General features: G+C 43.4%; 1 protein-coding gene across 1 annotated transcript; it reads right to left on the bottom strand.

Moving 5' to 3' along the window:
* Positions 1 to 1,441: 1,441 nt before the first annotated feature.
* On the bottom strand, positions 1,442 to 23,397 carry LOC126403339 (NUAK family SNF1-like kinase 1). The gene is made up of 7 exons (XM_050065938.1): positions 22,901 to 23,397; positions 16,342 to 16,462; positions 15,164 to 15,315; positions 13,550 to 13,615; positions 7,795 to 7,914; positions 6,622 to 6,754; positions 1,442 to 6,465 (listed from the first exon to the last, which is right to left on the bottom strand). Exons 1-7 carry the CDS (start codon positions 23,195 to 23,197, stop codon positions 5,264 to 5,266), a joined length of 2,091 nt encoding a protein of 696 aa, XP_049921895.1. The 5' UTR covers positions 23,198 to 23,397; the 3' UTR covers positions 1,442 to 5,263.
* Positions 23,398 to 23,470: the final 73 nt, after the last annotated feature.

The raw sequence follows: 23,470 nt of genomic DNA, 5'->3' as shown, positions 1-23,470 counted from the left end.
CAATTTTGCAGAACAGGACAGATGACAGACGCCAGATAGTGCGAGCTAGCTACCTAGCTAACAAGCAACCTGACAACGGTAACGTTAGCTATGTATGAACTTTTTTCCCCGTCTCTTGCTCGGTGGTAGCCATGACGACATCTACCCCTCGCTGGCAAGTCAGCATCTGAAATCCCTCGCTCTGAAGGGCTAGTTTCATACCCACTAGGGGTAGGGCTAAGGGGGGGGTATTGGGACTGGCCCTAAATGGCAGTTGTTACGCAACAGAATGGTCCCTGTGTGATTGACGGGAGATCACGGCTGTTTAGAACTGGCACCATCAGACCTCTGCTCTGGAGTTATGGCCAAATGAACAAAGTGCTTTGCTGCCATTAATCAAACATTGATGTTAAAGTTGTAACGCCACAGGAGGGACACTTGAATGGGTTAAAACTATGCAAGTGGCTGGTATAAAGTAAGCCCCATGTATATGTCAGCCATACCGGACTTCTCCAAATCTAAACAAGACCTGCCAGTGAGCTTTGCTTTGTATCTGTGAAACCTGTGAAACCTCGTATGTCCTAAAGGGTAGGGTTTTTTTTTTAGAGAATAAGGAACACATAGATGACGTTTTGACAATATGCAATCACTTTTCAAGGGACTTTGTGAGCTTAAGAGGTTGGAGAATTTTGTCAGTCCAGGAAAATGTAATCCTTAAATATGCCTTAAAGCAGATATGAGGTCTTCACCTGACAGTGATGATGAGCTCGCTCCATTAGACAGAGGAGAGGCCTGCAAAACGTGTGTTCTTTGTTTAGAAAAGTATTTAGTGAAAGCCAATAAAGGAAACAAAGGGGAAAAGCATGCATGCATCATGCTCATGGCCTCATTGCTTACTTTTTTCCAACATGTAGTTTTGCACAGTTGATGTATTAATCCTTCTCTTTATACAAGGTAATCAAATAAAATGTAAACTTACCTTGAAGTTAAGTGAAGTTTCTAAATACTAAGTTTATGTCATTGCAATGTTTTTACCAAAGCCTTATTTGACCTCTGTGTGAGTGTTTTCTTTTTTCAGATGCATTTTTGTTTAAGTACATGAACCATAATGAAAACAGCCTGTAGGCTAAATAGAGCTCTGTGTTTACGGAGACACAGGACTCAAGAAGTTAATTGGATAGCTTTTGGTATTTCATAAACAACGTTCCTTAAATTCTCTGTATTGTGTCCTGCTCCGGGCCTCAAGGACAAAAAGGTCCTTGACTATAGAGAAGAAGTAACTTTTAGAATAAAAGGGCAATTTGTCTTAAAATGTCCTTTTTCACTGACCATCTGCGCCTCATATTTATCTTTACTGTCTTTAAAGCTGGAGTATATGTTCAAGTCATCCCTCATCTCCTGCTGCCTTTCTTCTTCTCTCACCAGAAAAACAAATGGACAGTATTCATGTTCAGATAATTTATTAACCCTTTAAAAAAATGAACAGAATTCATTTCTCACAATAAGAAAATTACACATTTAAAACTGCATATATCTACTGCATACATTTGAATGTCCACAGCAGCACTGTTGCAATAAAAAGCAATGTGATCCATCTGCTATTCACACTGTCGGTCGGTGCAAAGGAGCAAATTGTGCACAGTACATCACTGTGTAGTACAAATATAGTCAATGATGTAATAAAATAAGTAACGCTTTACTTAAACTCCCCCGGGTTAGCACATTTAATGAAAGGTTTACAACACACTATAATGTCATAATAAGCAGTTGTTAATGTATTTGTCAGCTACAATAACTTTTCCTGTGGGCACCCTTCGCTGGAGACTGGTGTAGAGACAAATGAAGCTTTCGTGAAGTTCAGTAAGGAAGACAATACTTATCATGCTCAGGCTGTAAGTTTCTTTCTCACCCTGCCATTCACTCCTTTCACATATGCTCACTCACTGTCTCTAGGTGTCATTGTCTGGGTAGGTCAACTGAGTCATCAGCTGATTCACAATCAACCAACAGCACAGTGACACACCTTCTCTGTCAGCCTATCATCTTACTGCTCCTCATTTTAAATATGGTTCTTTCTCTGCTGTAGTTGGTCTTGCATCACCACCTAGTCTTAACGGACTCATCAGCCTCATCGCCTCAGCAGTCAGCAGCCTCAGCAGTCATCAGTCACCACCACCGCCACCAGTGTCTAAACTCCATGGGGGGATTTATCCTGCTGCCGCTCAGATGTCCCTCGATCACAAAATATCTCCTTCTGGTGTCCAAACGCCAAGCACCTCTGTTAAATCTTCACCAGCACAAATCACCTGTTAATCTGCACACTCATATTCTGTATTAAATAATGTCTTTACCCCACTCCCTGTCTCTCCTGATTGAAATAGTTAACACAGTTGGAACTAGAAAAGTGCACTCAGTAGGGAGCAGATTTCTGCCAAGCAACTGCCCAAGCTCATTGGGACAACTCTAGACAATTCTTGAAATTCCAGCAGCAGTGCAGCAGCGCATTTGAAAAGCCATCAACAGCGTATAAAAGTAGCCTTGTCTATCTTTGACAGAGCAGCGAGCCGTTACACAAAGCTGATTGATTTCTCCTCCTGACAGGCACTGTAGCTGTATGTAGATAGCCTGCAATGTAATAATGGGGGTGAGTGTGTTTTTAATAAGTGAAACGCAGTCACAAATCTTTGATCCATATCATTCATAACTGGACTTTCAGACAAAAACAGAGACAATTTAACTACATATCCTGCTTGTTTACTTATGGTAGAGGCACAAATATCAAGGAAAAATAACCAAATCAATGCACAAAACTGGGTCGCAGGCGGACCGCAAAGAGCTGTGGCTGATGAAATTGTCCCTCCTGGCTCCCTTACAGTCAAGATGGCAGAGGAAATAACATAAAATTGAGATTTATTCATCTCGTACTGTGCCTAAATTCAGTGGATCATAACATATCGAGTATCTAATTCATCTGCAGATGCCCTGGTTCATAATAAGACCAAACTTTTGTATAAATGTCAATTTTTGAGCCATGACAACCGCCAAAATGTGGCCTGCAACAGATGGTAAGGCTCGTTGTTTTAAGCCGAGTTGATTTCTTAAACATTTGCATCCCCTACTCGCCAGTTAAGAGGAGTGAGGAGTCAGCGGTCAATGATGGTATAAAACAGTCAATAAAACAGGTCTTTCAACAAATGTGAGTCACTGCTATGAGAGGTCCTTGATCATACTGTATTAAAGGTGCACACAAAATATTAGGCTGATTGGTCCAGCACTTTGAAAGATTACCGTGCAGACAGACAGATACACACACACACAACCAGTGCATGATCCCCACCAAGCTTATGCCTAGCAGAGATAATAATATAAAATATGTCTTTATAGGAGAATTTATAATTGTTGACAAATACTGCAGATAAATTCCAAAAAATGCCCTTATGTCTGCTTACGACTACATTATAGTGTGTTATCGCCCATTTATTGTTCTTTATAAAGGGCTTTTAAAATTGGGAATGTGTTACCGTGAAGTGCCACAACAAAATGTTATTATTGATTATTATTATCATCATCAAGGTAAACAGCTGGTTATGCTAATTTTTTCAGACCAGTGCCATTAAAATGATCTAATAAAAAGATGACACAAGATGACATAGATAAAAGAGCGCCAGTCAGACCTCAAACTGTGGAAAAGGATGACGAAAATGTGGCATTTATGTTTGTTTCATTTGTCAGTTTGAGGAACATTGCAGTCTTCTCAGCGGTCCGCACAGATCTGATGTATTTGTCCCACATTCTTCACGTACGTCATGATTTATTCACCAAGGCCCAATCCCAATACACCCCTTGCCCTGCTACCACTTAGCCCTTAGCCCTCCATTTTGCGCGTTCACGTCTAGGAGTAGGGTGCCCCAATTCTTAGTGGGGTAGAGGTTTTTCAGAGGCACAATTCAAACTGAGTGCCAAGATGGCTGCAAAAGTAGCAAAGTCACGCATTTTGACATATTTGCATGTTGCATTCCTCCCTTTGATGACACTGACAGTAAAATTTAAATAAAGTCCAGCAGCAAAGTTGTTGCACTTGTTTTCACTCTCCTATTATCAGTGCAGATTGGCAGGCTAGGAGCATAGGTTGCTAACGTTAGCCTACAGAGCACAGCTAGTTGACTTAACACTCGTCACACCTGTTTACGTAAAAGCCAGTATAGGCCTTTCTCACAGCAGACAGTTTGACTTGTAATGTTGTAGGAAAAACACAGGTGGTATTTATAATGCTAACGTTGGCTCTGTTCTATTCAAATGCTCCAGTGAGAGGGACAGTGAGCAAGCATGCAGAATGCAAGGATCTTGAAATCAATGCAGCTAAACGGAATTTAGCCTTTATTAACTTTATTATTTACACCTGTGTTGTTTCTACTGTGATATATCAAACTGTCTTTCAAGAAAAAGGCCTATCGACGACTACCAATAAGGGTCCCGAAGGGTTGTCCCATTTCAGAGGGAAAGATTTCAACCACTACCCCTTGTAACTCTGTTGGGGGAGGCAAAGAGGCACCTCAAAAGTGAGCGGTAGAGGTTAAAATATGAAATGGGATTGGGTCTAAGCCCATTTATAATTTCACTTTGTCAAATTTTGCGTTTGTCTTTCTGTTCCACCTCAGTTTCTAATGTTTCCTCTCAGGGCTTTATATACGAAATGGTGATAAAACAGGTGGATGGAAACGCACTTAACATGTCTTGTTGGTTCATTGTCACTATTGACATACTGGATTCACATATCCAAGATGGCACGCTGCTACACTTCTCTTTACTCCCAAAAACCTGCAGGGCTAACTTCACCAGATGGCAGCATCCAGACTCAGATTTTCAATGCTCTGCTGAACAGAAATCTGCTGTAAAATTTAAAGGAGATCAACTGCAGGTGCAGGCGAGGTCAGAGTGAGTTCATTATGCAGACTGTCCACTCGACCACATTCACGCCCCATCTCTGCAATATGGCCGACACCAGATCCCATTTAGCGACGAGTCAATCCCTGCGTTGCCTTGCATTCAGAATACAGTTGAACTTGCAATGAATGCAGTTTCATTTATCATTCAATACAGAAAAATATGCCAAGAAATGGTGCTTTACATTGACAATACAATGAATGGGAGAGTCCTCGTGCTCAAGAAGAGAGTTCACTCAAGTCTTTTCAAGATGCCAGGCACTGATTATCACAGAAATATGAACCGAAGACCTGGTGTGCAATGTAATCTTTCACACTCATATCTGCATTGTTCCTTTGGCTTATGTTTGCATTTCCTTCTGTCCTTCTCTGTCTCCACTAACTTGGCCTGCCTCAGTTCTCAGCTGCTCCAGGTCCTCCTCAGAGCTGCAGGCGCTGTGCTGCCTCCCCCGGGAGAAAATTCTGCGACGCGATTGGGCGCTGAGGTCCAGTAAGTCGAAGGAATCAGAGGAGAAGAGACTATCCTCACTCACCACACTGGAGGGGCGGCTGTGACGACCCTCGGCGCCCCCTGTGGCCTGGAGGAGCTGCTGCAGGGCCTCGGGGAACATCGCGGGGGCTGAGTGGTGGTCATCCGGAAGATCCAGACTGCGAGAGAACTTGCCGTTACGTTTCAGAATACCCTTCCTTCTTCTGACTGCCTCTGTGCGCATAGTGGGGCTGTCTTCTGCCGCTGGGAGACAAGTGTGCTGTTTGCGTGAGCACAAATTACCTGTATCACCCCCCTCTTTAACTTCCACTCCAGGGATCCTTCTTTCAGAGGATGAGCCATAACCTGACTCCCCTCCATACAAGTTCTTCAGTATCCCCTTCTTGGGCATTTTGGATGAGGGCTGACTGAATGTAGAGGGAGGCGTAAGGCTGGTGGACAGGGCATCAGCATGTGTGTGGGTAAGTGTATGTGTTCGGAAAGGCTGGGGAGCAGCGTTACACGGTTGGGAAGGAGAGTTTTCTTTAGGAGGGCTGTGAAAGACTGAGTCAAAACTCCTCTGTGGTTTCAGAATACCTTTGGGTTTCTTTCTTTCAATGGTGGAAGTGGAGGAAATTGCAGCAGAGGAGGCAGCTGTTGCACAAACACCACCACAAGCTCCCAGTGCAGTCTGGGGAATTGTATTCTCCTTGCGGGACTTCCTCAGGCTCGACATTCCTCCACGTATCCTTCCTCCTCCTGCTCCTCCTCCACGATCACTCTTTAGAGGTAAGCTGAAGTAAAAGGGGTGGGAAGAGAGCTGAGGTTGACAGGACGAGTCTGAGGATAGGCACCCTGGGTCAACAGTCATGTTGCTGGTAGCTGCGACCCGATTCTGCCAGTCTATGTAGCGAGCCAGCAGGGGGGAGGGGCATTCTTGGTGTGGAGATGGAGGGCAGTCACACACACTCTCTTCAAAACCCCAGTTCACCCACCAGTGGTTGGCTACGTCCTCTATCGTAGCCCTCTCGTCCACACGTACTGTCAACAACCAGTCGATAAGAGCACAGGCATCTGGATGAAACAGAGCCAAGAGTTATTTATAGCAGCCACACTGACTAAGACAATGTAATTAACAGGATATCATGTTGTAAGAACGACACACGAAGAAATAACATCAGACACTCCGATGAATAGAAATATAACGTTAATGACATTGTGAAGGGTTACCTGAGGGGGGGTTGGGTCTGCGGTAGCGACCTTGGCTGATCTGCTCTGTGAGTGTGGCGTGGCTGGCCCCATCAAATGGCATGCTGCTGTACACCAGGGCGTACAGCAACACCCCCAGCGCCCAGCAGTCAACCTATCATGACATAATGAAGAACATGGCATGAACAACAGAAATTCAGGCATTGACTTAATGCAGTGAGGCAGTGCATGATTTCCACAAAAATTACAGTGTGAGCATCTGAAAATGTGTCTGATTTTTCTAGTTTCCTGTGGTTCCTTTGCAGCACATGCAAGGCAAAGTCAGTGCTATAAAGGAATACTTAAGCCCCAAAATGAGCATTTGTACATCAATTACTCACCCTGTATTACGGTAAATCCATGCAAAAGACTCTATTTTTCTCACATTCCTCAATGGTGAACGAAGAATCCAAAAACAAAGAAAATTGTTGATGAATTGGAGCGAAAGGCGACAGCAAAACTATATCAAACTGTTAACCCACAGGAGAGCACAGATGTCGAGAGAAATGGGAGGCATGAGAGAACGAGTCACTGACTATGTCACGGGGGTGAATAGCTTTTGGGAGACATGTCAATCTGGACCTTTTTGTTTATTTGTTCACTTATATTTTGCTTGTTTGTGTTTTTGTACTCTTTTTTTCCTATCTTCTTATGACATTTTGTAAAAACAATGCATGCATTTGTAAAGTGTTGAGCATACGACAGGATAAATGAGACTTGGTTTAGCTGTTCGTAACGCAGACCCCTATTACTTCAGTTCATCAAGACTTTTCTCCATTTTTGGATTCTTCCTTTACTGTGGGGGCATGCAAGAAAAGCAACGCTTTCTTCACGAATTCCAAGTAACACAAAGTGAGTAACTGATACAAATGGTCATTTTGGGGGTGAAAAATGCCTTTAAAGCTGCTCTTACCAATGTTTGTCCTTAGAAACAGATCAAACAACGATGTGTAACCCGAAAGGTGTTGCTCATAGTGTAGAGCACACAGATAATTATCACCTAGCTGCAGTTCTCCTAAGCTCTACAATGCACTTTACCCCCTTTCAGCGCGTTGTTTTTGTTTTACAACCCACAATTTCACAGTTTTAGTTGATCTTGGCGCACTGTTGCATTTCTCCTGAGGAAACCAGCGAGAGCCGTGCGTGTTGACCCACCTCCGGCCCCTGGTAGGGCAGTCCTTTCACTATCTCCGGGGCAGCATAGAGTGGACTTCCACAGTACGTCTGCAGCAGAGTGCCCCTCTGGAAATGATTGGAAAGGCCGAAGTCAGCCAGCTGCAGAGTCAGAGAAATAGAGAACATGAAATAAAATTTGATTGTCAGGATTTTGTGTTTCTTGCTGCTACTGCTCCTGAGCTACTTTACGACTGGGTAATTTTATGTGGTAACTATAGAAACAAGTCAAGTCACAGCAGCATAACTCAGCAAGAACAGCAGTAATACCACTAAAACATATTTCAGGAGCAGCTGCATAGCTACTACACTAAAAAACAATCTATTAATAAATAAAAGGCCGATCTTAGTAATAACTGTATAAAAAAATACATACAACAAAAACACAACCTACTGTATATCTAAGAAAAAAAACCAAGTTTATGTGTCTATTAAACGTTTCACAGCTGTGGGCACCAAAGGCCAGCCGAACATGTGTATCTGTGCGTTCACACTGTTGTATCAAATAAACAAAAGGGTTTATGTGACAGTCACAGATGACACATAACAACTGGCAACACAGAACGCTTTAACTTCATGACATAATGGGCTAATCCATCAACACCAAACCCTATATAAATTTCATTTCATTCACTTCAACACACACTTGCTCCTCACGCCATCCAGATTCCTTTTCAGTGAGTATGCACTGCAAACTCTTAGCCATGTGGCAAAAACACAACAACTCAAAACAATTCCTTTTAAAGGAGCCAAAAATAGGTATGCTGAGCTTTTGCCAGTGTAAGTGTGAGCGAGGAAAGAGGGGAGAGCCAAAAACATCAGGCTGCATACACTCACGTAACGGAACAATCACTCACTCGAGGCTGCGAGAGCCATACGCAGACATACCGAGGCTCCTCTCTATCTGAAGAGATTATTAACATGAGCACCAGCTCACTATCAGCCCCTCTGGTGTTAAAAATACTCAGCGTGACAGCTTTATTTCCGTGGAACAGAGGTTCAGGGGAACAGAGACCTCACAGACGGACGATGACGCTGTGTATACAAGACAGCTCACAGTTATTATACACACAGTAATGATGTGCAGTTAATACGCCTTTACTTTCTACAAGCTACCTTGTGTTTGTGTGTGTGCGTCCTGCAGTGTAAATTCTGTTTCGCCACCAGAGATAAATGTGCGTGAGGCTCCTGTACTCTTTTCAGTGCTTTGGCGCGGAGACATTCCTCAGTGTCGAATGCTTGTGTAAGAAACACTCTTTCTTCTGAACATACAAACGAGTCCTGTACACGTGCCTTGGAATTACACGGGCTGTTGTGAGAAGCCACTGTCTCTCATACAGAAACAGATCGCTGGTTAATGTTCTACAGTGGCTCGCAGCCTGTTGGGGTAAATGTGTGAGCTGTCTTTTGAGGTTCATGTGAGAGAGAAGTGAAAATTGGTTAGAGGAGCAAAGTTATTTGGTTTGTCTGAGCTAAGTTTTTATCTTACTTGTGTTTTGCTTTATAAAATTATCAGCGTCCCTCTTGTCCAGTGAATAAGTCAGCTTATCCAAACTAGTCAAATGTATCATCTCAATAAGAACTGATTCTATATAGCAGTGGAAAGAAAAAGAAATCTTCTGGCTGCATCTCGTTTTCACGTTATTTTGTGCTTCACTGATGATTTAAAGGGTAACGTATGCCGTGTGCACACTATGAGCGACAGGCAACAGGCTATGTTCAATGGAAGCTGGTGACATGACATTACAAACTGATGGCACTTGTCGCTGCTTGTGGACGTGACGCGCTACACGTAAAAGTTGAGCTGGCTTCACCTTTTTTCAGGGCTCTAATGACGTGGTGAAGCATCAGTTAATCATATGTTCTTGTTTCTAGCTGTGGAGCTGTGCTATTTCGCTTTAGCTGATGCTACGCTAGCATTCTGTAAATTGCGATGCACACGAGGATGCAACTTGGTGGCAAATGTGACGTTATAATGAGGCTCAGACATTAACCAAAAGTTTTTTAAACAAATACAAACTTTACATGATGTTCAGTCAAGGTGCTTTGTGGCAAGTGGCCAAGTAGCAGACACACACAAGCCCATAGATGTATAATAATAACTAGATATCTAGATTGTGATGATGTCACAGATTTTTTAAAATCACCTTTCTCAGCTTTAGGAAAGTTTTGCAAATATAAAACGTCCATAGATTAAACATTCATAATAGAAAATGCTCTTTGGGCTGCAGGGGATTTTTTTGCTGCAATACTGCGAGCGGCCACTGGGAAAAATTGGAAGCAAGGCTGAGCAGCGTTCCTAGGGCACAAGTCTGTGACGATGTAACTACATTAACCAGCCCTTGAACAACACTTCAACAGTGACTCTATGATAATGAAGCTGGTCACACTGTTGAGTTGTTGCTTGTAGTGTGAATACAGCATTAGGTTTTTTTATAGCCTTAATGCTATTAAACCATGTTCTTGTGTCTAAGGGCGCACTCACACCAGGATAGCCCAGGGGACTCGGTTCGATTGGGCGGGGAATGCCGAAAAATTCACACCTTCATTTGGTTCAGTTCATTTTCACACTGCACTTTTTAAAGCGGCCTAGACAATGTCACGCAGTTACAACAGCTGCTCATTTGGGGGCAGTATTGCCCGAAACGACAACTGACCAGGAACAAGAAACTGCGATATATAGTCCTCTGACCATATGAGTGCCCCCTCCTCCTCACTACTCACGTCTGCCCACAAGACATTTTCCAACTTTTTTTTTTTTTACCTCTGCTTCTCACAGTTCACGCTGTTGGCTTTGTTTTTATCCTACCCAAAATGCACTGCGCTCTACATCACTTCCTCTCTTTGGTTCGCTGGATAGTCTGTTTGCATATCCCGCTGTAAGCCAACCGCACCAGGATTCGCTTGCAAGTGAACCAAGACCCCCAGCTTTCAAGTGGACCAGGGTGCACTCGTTTGGTCCGCACCAGAGTCTGAATATCCGAAATATCCGTGGTAGCGGACCAGGGTTCGTTTAAAGCCAGTGTGAATGCATCCTAAGTGACTAATGGGAGCAACAGTGTTTGAAATTGGTCCAGCGTTCAGCCAGTGCAAAACAGGCTGCAATTAATGGGCAACCAGACTCTATTAAGTAAACAGTAATTTTATGAAAACACACTTCATTCAAAATGGACTGAGAAATAAACAAAAAAAACTAACACAAACCATCTTCAATTCATCTTCCCACTGTTCCAACAATTGCCAACTCTGATATTGTTGCCCTTAATTCACCCAGTTTAATGTGAAAACATGCTGGTTCTATACACGCTAAAGTGTTTATTGAAATGGAGTCTGGTGAGTTTAGCGATGGCAATTTAATGACTGTTTCTGGTTAAACAAAAAGCAACAAAAAAGGCCACTCTGTAGGGTTCCTTTCCGTAATGTTAAAGACACTTAGAATAACAATGTGAACCTGTCAGTGGCAAAAACAAACACTTTTATTGGACAGAAATTGGTTACACCTGTTACACTATAGCCTGGTTTGCTGCGACTGGCTGTAGCCTTCTCGCTCAATACTGGACAAAAACTGTTGTTCCCATTAGTCACTTAGACAAGAACATGACAAAAATATGGTCCCAGTTGAAAAATACCAAAGTTTTCAAGTGCTTACTCGTCTATCGCCCCCATGTGGTTTTTATTTTTATATTATGACATTTCACATAATGACAAAGGCTATTATCTGTTTGTACTAAATCACCATAGCCCCTTTTCCACCGCAGGAACTTTTATCAATTAGCCAGAATTTAAAAAAACTCTGCATGTTTCCAACGAAATTACCTGGGTAAAAAACTTTCCCTCAACCCCAAATTTACCCAGGAAAAAGTACCTAGTAGGGGGGTAGGACTTTTCAGATTAGTCGGAATTCTTGAGAGGAATGCTGACTGGTGGACTCACACTTGCAGCATTCTGCACTTCCTGGTACGGGCAGCCGCTGAAAACTTTATTTCATTTCTACAAGCTTCACTTCGTTTGTGTTTTGATTAAGGATGAGTACCGAAACCCAGTACTAAGTTAGCCCCGGGGCTAAATTATGAAAGACCGTAGTATTGATAAGCGCTAACGGTATCTACACACACACCGATGCGACACAGTAAGCGGAGAACAGCCGAGCGGCCACGGTGGAAACAAAGTGAAGATAACTCAAAAATGACTGCAGTTGACGGCAGCTACACTCGTTACTGTAAGTGACATTAACCCTTAGTGAGGAAGAAGCCAATACTTTATCAATACATGTTCAGCAGCATGAACATGTAAACATGTAGATAGCGATATTCAATATGCTCCGCCCACAGTCTCTCATCCACCGACACTAACGTTATGTCTTACACAAGGACAGCACGCCGGTTCAGCTGATAGCGAATTGTCACTAATAAGCTGAAATGACAGTTGTCTTTATGTAGACTAACTTAGTTTGACACTTATCTTAAAATACTTTTAAACTTAGCTTCTGGCTGAGACAAACAGCCCCAACTCTCTACACCAGCATGTAACCAGCCAAGCTGGCGGAGCCAATACAGGACACACGCTGAATCATCTACGTCATCACGCTAATTTAAATAAATTTTCCGGAACTTGAGGTGAGGTGGAAACGCAAACCACACAGATTACCAGCTCTTTACCCAGGTAAACAAATTCCTGGTAATAAAAGTTCCTGGAAATGCTGGTGGAAAAGGGGCTTATGTTAGGTATGGGTACCTAAGTGGTTTGGAAAGGTGAATGAATATGTTACCAAACACTTTCAAAATGCACAGCTCAGACAACAGTAAAAAAAAAACCCCAAAAAAACAAGTGCACTTCTGCCACTTAGGAAATGAGAATTGTCAAAACCAATGATTAAAAGACAATTTAGTATTTTTATATTCCTAAATCATAATCTGTGACTTCAAAGGTGACCAAAACCTAACATTTTCCCTGTCATGTCTGGCTGTGCCTGCCTTCTACACATGCCATGAGGCAGCTATTGTGCAGATATAACACGCACATGCATTGCACAGAGGCTTGGTCATTTCCTGCAGCGGATGCAGAGAGCGGCCGATGTGGTGAACCTGAGGTTTGCCATGAATGACGAGCTGCTGAGAGGTCTGCATATGGTGTTTTCTTTAGATGGACAGACGGAGCATACTTAAAACCCTCCGATTGGCGCGATTGCCACTGGATTCCCTGCATTCTCCCTTGGTCGTGGTGTACACAGCTCCCATATAAGGAGAGGTGCATTCAAATCAGGCAAGAAAATGACCCCTGGGGACTTCTGTAAGACCTGGCAGTATGTTTGTGCTGGTTCAGTGTGCATGGCTTCACAGCACATTAAAATGTCTGTGGGCTGAATGGCTCCAATGTATGTTCTGAATGTGCACTTTGTTTGCATTTTTCTTTGTGGCTGGTACCATAATCCATTCCCAGCTGCAGTATGTGAAGCAAACGTGTACTGAACATAGCAGCAGTGGAAAACAAAGTGCTTCCAGTGTGTCACAAAGATGTATGCCTTTATGATCGGAGGTGTTTGGATAATACATTATAATACCGCATGATGTATTTAAAGCTCAGGCCAATAATGCTTATCTATTTCTTACCCAGGAACAAATATCTTGTTTTTGGAAGGACACTCTCTCATTTATTTTCCAAAACATGCATCACAATCACACGTCTTTGCTGGAACGTGATCTCAGGGCTCAGTTTGTGTGCGCTGTATCAATCTTACCTTCACTTTTAAATCTTGATCTAAAAGGATGTTCTCCAGCTTGAGGTCTCGATGCACGACACCGTTCTGCAAGAGAGCAGAGACACATGAGGTCCTGCGCTGCTCCTCCCTCCTGTTTACATTCAGATCTTTTCTCTCGGCATGCAAACATTAAGACTGAAGGGTCTGACGTTTGCAACATAAACCCAACCTGTGGTGCACGGGGCACTTGTCTTTCATTTATAATTTTATGACCAGTAACATTCCACTCGGGCCTCACATTGCAGGGTTTGTGTCTAACATATTGGAGAGCCTTGAGAAGGGCTCTCAGGCTGTTTAATCTCTGACAGGCATGAGGAAGTGCTTTGTTTGGGTTAATTCATCTGATGAGATGCGATTTGATCCACTGATGGCATTAAAGCACCTGGGAGCCAGTGAGAGGCCACAGAGTGTAGACAGCTGTGGGGCCTGGTGAGGAAGACTACACTGGAAGTTCGATGACGAGGGGGGGGGGGGTCTGTTGCAGGTTTTCTTTGAGTAGGTAGTAAATCATGTGAAGAGACAATGCTGCTCTAGATAACTGTGGCCACCCAGGAAGCCGCGTGACGCAGGGAAATTTTAAACATTGCCGACATATCTCTTAAAGCCACTAGCTAATGAGCCAGAATAGCCTCCTTTCTTTCCTTAATTACATCCTCTTCAGAGCACTTAAGTGGAGGAAATGACCCATGACCTTAGACAATGTTTTGTGCACAGTATGTAAGCCTGTGTATGCATGCGTATATGAACGCAAGGCAGAGAAAGAAAGGCCGAATCGATGTATTAAACCAGGTTATTATTCTTGCTGCTTTTAAATGACTATAAACAGATTTGAGAAAAAACCTCTGACTCTGAATTATTCTCATTCTTCTTTTGAAGCCTCAATAATCCCTCCATGTGCCCTGCATGCCTCAGAGGCACATTCAATAATTCATTCATGCTGGAACATTCATGTCTATTTTGGGACAATATTTGAGGGCACGAGGAGCACAAAATCCACCTCCCTGTCGACTAAAAAAGCTACAGGAGCTGAATGATAATCTCTGAGTTTAATGTGAGGGATTCGCGAAGAAGCCAAACTACCAAAATAAGAATTATATGGAAACATAAACATTTTTTTTCATATCCAACTCAGCTGACTGCAAGGCCTCACTTCAACTGCACTGCACTTCTGTATTAATGGGATTTATGTATCCCCTTGATAATTACTGTGTTTTGGCAAAGCTGTTTATCTTATGTGCACAAATACAAGTAAAACACACAAATAAATATCACCAAAGGAGCAAACAAGAATTTGTTCCTTTGCCAGGGCTTACAGTAATGAGGAGGGAGGAAGTAAGGCAACGTGTTTGTTAATTGTGTCAGTGTGTGACTGTAGAAAACAATCAAGGCCTAATGCGCTCTTAACCCAGAGAGATCTGAAAACGCAAGTCAAGTTTTTCTGCAGTATTAGGATTAGGATTTAGTGGATTTAGCGGTACTGTATTTGCTTGTGCGCAGTTGAATACCGCAGTGTGCGATTCAGCACGTGCCTACATCCCCAATTTATACTGAATGCCTGTGGTGTACTTGCGGAAAGTATGTGTGTGTGCAAACCTTGTGGCAGTAGTGGACAGCAGATGTGATTTGTCTAAAGATGCCTCTGGCTTCTGTTTCAGGCAGTCTCCTCCTCTCCTGGATGTAATCGTACAGCTCTCCCCTGCTGGCGTACTCCATCACTATCACAATCTTATCCCGGCTCTCAAACACTGCAAAGACACATTTACAGGGCTGCATTATGATGCTGTGTTTATGTGAGTGTCAAAAGGATGCAACAAACCTTCACTCTACAACAACACGTTGAGGTTTTGCATCCTGCATCTATCTGAACTTAACAGGAACCAGTGATTGTGCACACTGTTGGTCACTTGTATGAGTTTCATGAGGTAAGATTCTCACCTGATTGAGGTTTACCATCCAAGTGTTCAGCATCCCACACAATGTCTCATTCACATGACAGAAAGTGTCAACAGGATAAAATTCAACAATTGATACTAAGTATTAGAGACTTCTATTTGTAAACGTCTCACAGGAAAAAGCCCAAACCAACAGGAGTAAGGATTGCACTTGATGGGGACTCTTTTTGGCTGAGCATGTGATGCTCTAGTGAGTACTTATAGCTATAGCAGCAAGACAATTTATGGTTACCTTAGTCTGTATAAAAAGACTGCAGGTGACAGGACAAGATTCTGGTTTCGGAAGTGTTCTGGTTTCTGTCTGTAGTTTGTTTGCAGTCAGAGTAGTTTTAACCAATCATGCAGAACTCATTGGCTGAAATGTATCTCCGAACCCATCGGGTATCGTAGACACTGTTAACTTTGTATAAGTGGCCCTTGGCTTTCTATTCTAAGCATTTTTTGCAAGTTCCTGTCCTCTTCCAAACAGTTTAGTTCTGTGTAACAAACCATCTGACACTGATCAGGTTAGGTTCATGTGGGGTCAACTCATAGTGTCCATGTTCATGCTAATGAAGAAATACGTCACACAGTGCAACTATATGTCTAAATGCTGTGTTTCTAATAGTTTTCGGACATCAGCAGTGTCAATGGCACAGAGGAAGGAGCTACATAAGGCTTTGGACAGATAGGGAGTACTTAAGCCGCAACCTCCGGGACTAAAAAATGAAGCCAAGCAAAAAAACTGAAGTTCTTTAAATAGCCACTTGAGGTCGGCTCCAGAAGCAAGTCAATCCCCAACAGACCCCCATGTGAAAATGCCCAACTTTACAGACTTACCCTCATGGAAGCGTATGATGTTGGAGTGCCTGAGCGAGGCGGTGATCTCGATCTCTCTCTGGATGTGAATTCTGTCCAGGTCATCTGTGATGCGCTCCTTGCGGATCGACTTGATCGCCACCTGTAAAAATGAGATGCTATTGAGTCTGTGCGTGTCATGTGTTGGGATCACTGGTGGTTGACAACAGAGCTCTAGATCTCATCTTTCACAGCAAGAAAACAGCGTAAGATTATCAGGAGATGGTTGTTCAACCCTTTGTCAAGTCAAAATTTTGACTTGACGAAGATCTATTGCTGATCAAAAACGCTGTCACTGAATAAATTGGGAGCATTTTATAGAGGAGTTGCGAGCCTTTTTTCTTTTTTTTTTTGGAAGTTAAATGTTACAATGTACCCCATGGATTGGGTTAACTGTAACAGGCAGAGGGTTAGCTATAACACTCTGTTTAACACAATTAATTAATTACAATTCAGTCGATAAACTAAAGGTCTTCATCTACATCAGGGGAAGGATATGTATTAGCACAGGTACCCATCCACCTGTTAGTCGATCGGCAGTATTCAGTGGTTGGACCGATAGATGTACACGGAATGGGTAACCTAGATCCACATATCAAAATATGAGTTTTGAATGTATGAATATTGACACAACCGTGAAACTGTGTGTCAATAAGACACCTGACAAATTAAAAATACAAAGTAAATCTCATTTAATGAAGGACAGTAGTTAAAACTGAACATTAGTTGGAAGTGCAAAAATAGAAAAAATGCGCTATAGGAGACTTTGTCTAAACGATAAACGTCCGCCCCCTCGCTAGTCGGCACCAGAAATATTAGTCGGTTAAACCAATTAGTGTTTTATTCATGTACAAGGCTGCTTAACTGTCATGCAGCCGCCCGCCACTAGTGGGGGCTGCAGAGCCGTCAGACAGCAGTCCCCCTTCCCAGGGTAATGCTCGAGTAGACTGGAGTTTTAAAACAGCATGGTGGGAAATTGGAGAGATGTCCTCTTGCAAAACCAGCGCGGTGATCTAGAAAATGAAAGCAAGGTAGTATGTAGGCTTTGTCAGAAAAAACATGGCATATAATCGACTCGACTGGAGCAATGCGTGACCACATTCAACTCAATCATGTGGATGTTAACCTGCACGAAACGATGGCTGCTGCTGCTAAGAATGCAGGTAAAGGCTTCAGGTAGTTAATGGAATATATTGAGCCTGAATAGACCGTGCTGGGACGCAAAGTGATAACCTCCAGGCTTGAGAACATTCTCCATAAAAGTGTTTTCCTTTTTTTAGACCAGTCGACTAGTCTTTATTAAAGTTTTCGTTCAGTCGACAGGGAAATTAGTCACCAGGAACGCTGTTTACCTGTCCAAATAATGCTATTAAAATCTAAATTATAACAGCTTATCCCACATGTATAAAACGGAAAATGCCTCACTGGGAAAAAGGCCTATTGCGGAATATCAAAACGGAATATGCTGTTTACATGACCCATATCAAAGTCGGAATATTGTCGTATTTGGGTAAAATAATGGAACATTAGTGTGCATGTAAACGTAGTCTCTGATAAATGGTTCATGTATTAATTGTATAGACATGCATGGAAACAAAGACATACATACTGTTGATACAACTGTACACACACACACACATACAAATCAAATCTGTGGGTATTAGAGGTCATTATGCGGGTTTTAAGGGCTGGATGTGTGAAAGCAGGTCTCCTGAGATCTGAGCACGCTCAGAGGCAGACGGTTGACAGCTGCACTGTTCACACTCTGCTTCCTTAATCCCAGGCACTCACTGTACCCCGATGTAGCCCACAACCACCCACACAACAGACACAACATGAGCCCCTAAACCTCTTTGGATAGAGTCACCACAATGGCACCATACAAGGACAAGACAGAGGCGGACAAATAAAGTCACATGAGGGTGTCTTATTTAGAAATACTATGAGCTTAAAGAAGGCCGACAAGCGAGAGAGATGAGGTTTATTGTGCAGATGAGGCAACAGGACTACTTTGTGAGGTTGACATCCTGACATACCACTGATCATACAATTCTGTCAATGTCCCTATGGACGAGCAGGCCTCTACCCTGGGTCACAACTCCAGCATTCTCAGCTGCTGGAAATAAACATCTACAAGACGCTGGAAGACACAATTCACACGCTCCATCAACTGCAATGGTTATGCAACACAGCACAAACACACTCCAGGGAGCCCTCAGGACCGACCTGACCTTCTGTAACTGATGTGACGCTATCCACCAAAGGAGAATATTCAAGGTTTTTTTAGGTTTGTATCTTTTCTATGAACCAGTGTTGAAATCAGAGGATTATTCGCACATCACCAGACACTCCACACCGATGTGGCATCTCTGTCAGGCCGGGCGCACTGGATGCTGGGTCAGAGATTAGGCCACACATATTTAGTAGTTGGGGAGCTATCAACATGTGTACTCCTGCGTGCTTGTGAATGTTTTGTGACCCAAATACCTGCTGGCTGGGAAAGCAACGTGTGGAAGGGAAGGGGGAATATGAAATAAGCTGCAGGGATGAGGAGGGAGGATGTAGGTGGCAGCTAACAGGACAGGTGAAAGGAATGGATAAAGTACACCAAAGCATGTGGACTCAGAGCAAAAACAGCTTGTATTTCACTGTCCATCTAAGCTCTGACCGCCCCCCCTGGACTGGGCATTAAGGCCTGATCAGCAGAGCACAGAGAAGAGAGACACACTGGACATTTTTCAGCCCTCAGGGTGCTAAGATCATTTTTAAAGCGGCACGTGTGTGCAAAGGAAGTGTGGGTATATATGATCTCACCCGTGCAAATGTGCTGCATATGCGTCATGTCTCAGTATGACCTCCAAAGTATTCTTCTCACTGACAATATCTTATTGTTCATCCAAATAATGTGCTGCTTCTGAGATAACGGCCAAAAATGCCAAACTGTAACAGGATGCATGCAAGGAAACATAAGTAGCTATGTGTGTGAGTCATGCAGATGTAACTAGAGATTCCTTTGCATTATCAGAGAATGTGTGTAGTAGAGGAACATGACGTACATGTCGTACTGGTACAGCCAATACGGATGTACATGAGGAATGCACAATGTCCTGCACAGCCATATAAGACCTAATTCAAACTAGACAACATGGAACAATTATTTTCTTCTCCTCCTCTCCTTGACAGCAACGTTTCCTCTTTGCACAAATTTGACGCACGGTAGGTGTTTTGCTAGTGCGAACTCCTGATGGGGGTTAAGGGTGGCTACTTACTGACTTCCTGTCCTATTATTCTCACAGAAATCTCACGCACACTTGCTGCATTTACGTGCTCCTTGGATGGTCCCATTTCCCCAGTCGGAAAGTCGTTCTTCCGACTTTGGTGTGTTCATGAGCCTTCAAGTCGTAATGTGGAAACAACATGGACGCCACAAAGAAGATGTGTTGTGTTTCATTGCTAGGAGCATTTAATGTCCCAGTGAGGATTCAAGTTGCTATCCAAGTATGGTGAAACAGTTTGAAGCTTTATATTACAAAGTGATTTTGTTCCACACTTGTTGCTGCATCTGTAGATTCCCTAAAATTACTAAAATGTTGCTATACCTGACTTGTATGGTTAATGCTATACATGTTTTATCTAATCTTGGTCACTTTATGTGGACAAGAAGTTACGGTTACACCTAATATACCATACTACAGATTACATGTGCCACCTGCACCTGTACATATTTCGACCTGCAGGCCACCAATTGGTGCTCGAACCGCTCTACATCCTGCCGCCCCTGCATAATAAAACTAGCAACTTATGTTACAAACTTCCGAGTAGTTGTTCCGATGTGAGGGGGGTTTGTGAGATTTGTCCCAGCGGGGGAACTAATTTTTCTTATTATTCCTACACCAAATGAATGCAGGGTTACACACACACAAACACATAAGAGCACATCCCAAGAGCCTGAGCATCAGTTAAGATCCCTGCTGCATCTGTGAAAGATTTAACAGCAGGATTATACAGGCTCCTTGCCAAATGGACCCTTGACCTCACCATCCAGCTACACAAATAAACAAACACACACACACACACAAACACACACACACAGCCCCTTGCTATAACCAGGAACTACAGTACTATGCTGTGTATTTATGATAGAAGATAGAAAATGGACAAATACACAAACTCAATGCAGAAAGACAAGTAGGGCCAAACAAGATACTGTTCCAGTGTATAATTAAGTCCCTCCAGGATTTCATGGGCTGTTTTTGGGATTGTTGTGGCCTGAAATGCGCAATTCTATGGCAGCTCCAGTCCCGCAGCAGCAGTCTCATGATGACTAGAGAGACAGAGAGGGGCTGAGCGAATCAAGATGCTGCTCGCGGCTCTACAGTGAAATAAAATAGTCAGATTTGTGGCAAAGTTGCAGTAATTGGACAAAATTACAAGGTCACGCAGAATTCAAGGGAATGGGCTGAATTTGCATTAATTGCTGCAATCGCAACATCCTAGAAGGACAGACACTTCAGCTAGCACGGTTGGCTTTTTCATGACCACTCTGAATGGAGCTCTATATGATGTTCTGAGCATATCTATGATTCAGAGTTTGGGCCTGGATTGCTTGCACACAGCTCTCAACATGGAGGCACGTAGAACTTACAGAGCTAGCAGCTAACAGTCCTAACAGTGTGAACAGCGCTAAGAACAACAGTGCTGGCAGAGCTACCAGTGTTAATCAGGGAGGCTTGCGAATCCTAAGATAGCGAAGGAATGACCCACCCTACACAAATAAGCAATGTGGATGGACTTTGAGCAAATTATTTCCTGTGAATATTGTATTACAGATGAGTTTTCATGATATTTTTGGTAACTTTTAATATGATTCTCTGTCTGTGTTGTGTTTTTATGTCATTTTTTTTAATCATCATACATACTTAATAGACTTCTTTTTTGACAAATTGAGTATTTTCATCTTCTTGATGCTTCGCCATTGTTGTATTGACTTTTTGGTTAATTTAACCACGTACTTTTCTATTGTAGGTCAAGGCTCTTTAGCAGAGAGGGGAGGCTCTGTTAGTAGCCTATAGCTAAGTTTTCTCACACCCTTAAAATGAAAAAGGCCTCAAGATCCCCTGTGAAGCTTTGGTGACCCTTAGTGGGGGTCTTGGCCCCCAGGTTGGGAACCAGTGACCTACAGCACAGATTAGTGGCCCTGCTCAAGATCCGGTATTCATCATCCTTTCCCTCTGTTTCATCCTGTACATTCATCACCTCCTGCAGCAACGAGGAACAGGAACTCAGACAATCTCAAGTCGGCTCTTTACTGTAATCTCAAACCGACTGCCTCCTCCTCATCCTCTTCCTCCTCCTCCTTGCTCTAAAACTGTCTCCTTCTCTGCCTCCTCAAACAACAGCCCCCTGGTCTTGTTTCCAAAAATAATGTCCGTTTTGTTTCAAAGAATCCTTGGTATGTGCTGGCTACTGGCTCCAAGAATGCTGCGTTTTCCCCTTGTCCGACCAAACCCACTCACCCTGCATACACACACACATACATACACACACACACACACACACACACATTGCATAGCTATCTCTTTCTTCTCCCCTCTCTTTATATATCCTTCCATCAATCTCCTACCTGTCCTCCGTCTTTCACTCCCTCCCTCTCACAGAAGTAGGTCTCAGAGTTACAGTGAAAGCAGCCAAAGGAATTATGCCAGTCTCACTTCCACAATCTGATTGCAGAAAAGATTATCCCTATTACAGTGTGTTTGTTTACTAAAGAAACAGAAGGGGAATTTCAGGCCGGCGGGGTATCTGTCTCTTTGTGCTCAGATCACAGCAAAGTGAGGGATTAAGGCCTGACTGTAGACATAAACCCACGATTATTCAAAGTAATCTGGCTCCGCGTGGTGTCTTTAACCTGGATATTCAGAATGTAAAGCTGAACAGAAACATATTATATTATTATGTCTGTCTGAGTACAGACAGACATAATAATATAATATGTTTCTGTGCAGTGTGTGTGTGTGGTTGTGTTCTGGTGACGGGGGTCAGGCTCCTATTGGAGGAGACCTATTGTAGCAATTTTATCCCCTTGTTCAAGTGCTGAGTGAGTCAGACCAAAGGCATCTCAGCCTGGCAGCACAGGAAGCAAGAACTGGGTTCAGCGTCAGCTCATGAGCTCACCCACAAACACACACACACACAAACACACACACAAGACATTCAGGAGCTTAACTCCACCTCCAAATTAATATTTAATAAGCAATGGGCAACATTCTTGGAGCAGCAACAAATCTTGGTACACACACACACACACACACACACACACACGCGCACACACACACACTTATATGGGGAGACTGCTGAATATCTATTTAAAGCTTTTAGTTGGAGGGCAAGAGGTCAAACTCATCATCATCATCATCACCCCCCCCCCCCCAACCCTAACCCTAACCCCCCCCCCCACTCCATGTTAAATACTTAACTTGATAATAGAAAGCATCCCACAGGCACATAAGTAATATTTTGCATCATGTCCACCAACACTCACCGTCTTCAGGCTTGCTCTCTCTACCGCCCTCTTCACTTTGCCGTAGGTGCCTTTCCCCAGAGTCTCCATCACCTCATAGCGGTGTTTCAAGTTGTGTTTGTGCTGGTGCTTCTTCACTTCCATGGGCGCCGTGGCGCTCGGTGCCGCTCCAACCGCCTCCATGTCTGGGTGTCTGCCCAGCCTCGGGGACTCCTCTCCGGCACGGTGGCCGCTGGAAGCCGCGTCCCGCAGACAGCCGAGCTCGGAGCGGTCGTTGGTGCTCATTGCGCCTCTGCTGTCCGCCTCACGTCTGCCCATCCTCTCTGCGCACTGTGCGCACCTGTCAGCTGGGACTGGATCCCCTAAATACTTTGAGCTCTGAACAAAAGCAGCCACAGCGCTTGTTAGTGACCAAGCAGTTGCCCATATAGAGCGTTATTAAAGCCACAAACTAGTCTTAAACATGGGCAAATCCAAAAAAGAACCATCCGATCAATTCAAGCAGCAGCTGTACACTCCTCCTTCGCCCTCTCCTCAAAAACACAGCAACAGGAGCGATGGGAACCACATGGTCCGGAGCGATGGGTGGAG

Source organism: Epinephelus moara, chromosome 16 (genome assembly GCF_006386435.1).
Source record: "Epinephelus moara isolate mb chromosome 16, YSFRI_EMoa_1.0, whole genome shotgun sequence".
Classification (NCBI taxonomy): domain Eukaryota; kingdom Metazoa; phylum Chordata; class Actinopteri; order Perciformes; family Serranidae; genus Epinephelus; species Epinephelus moara.
This window is presented reverse-complemented; position numbering and strand designations above follow the sequence as displayed.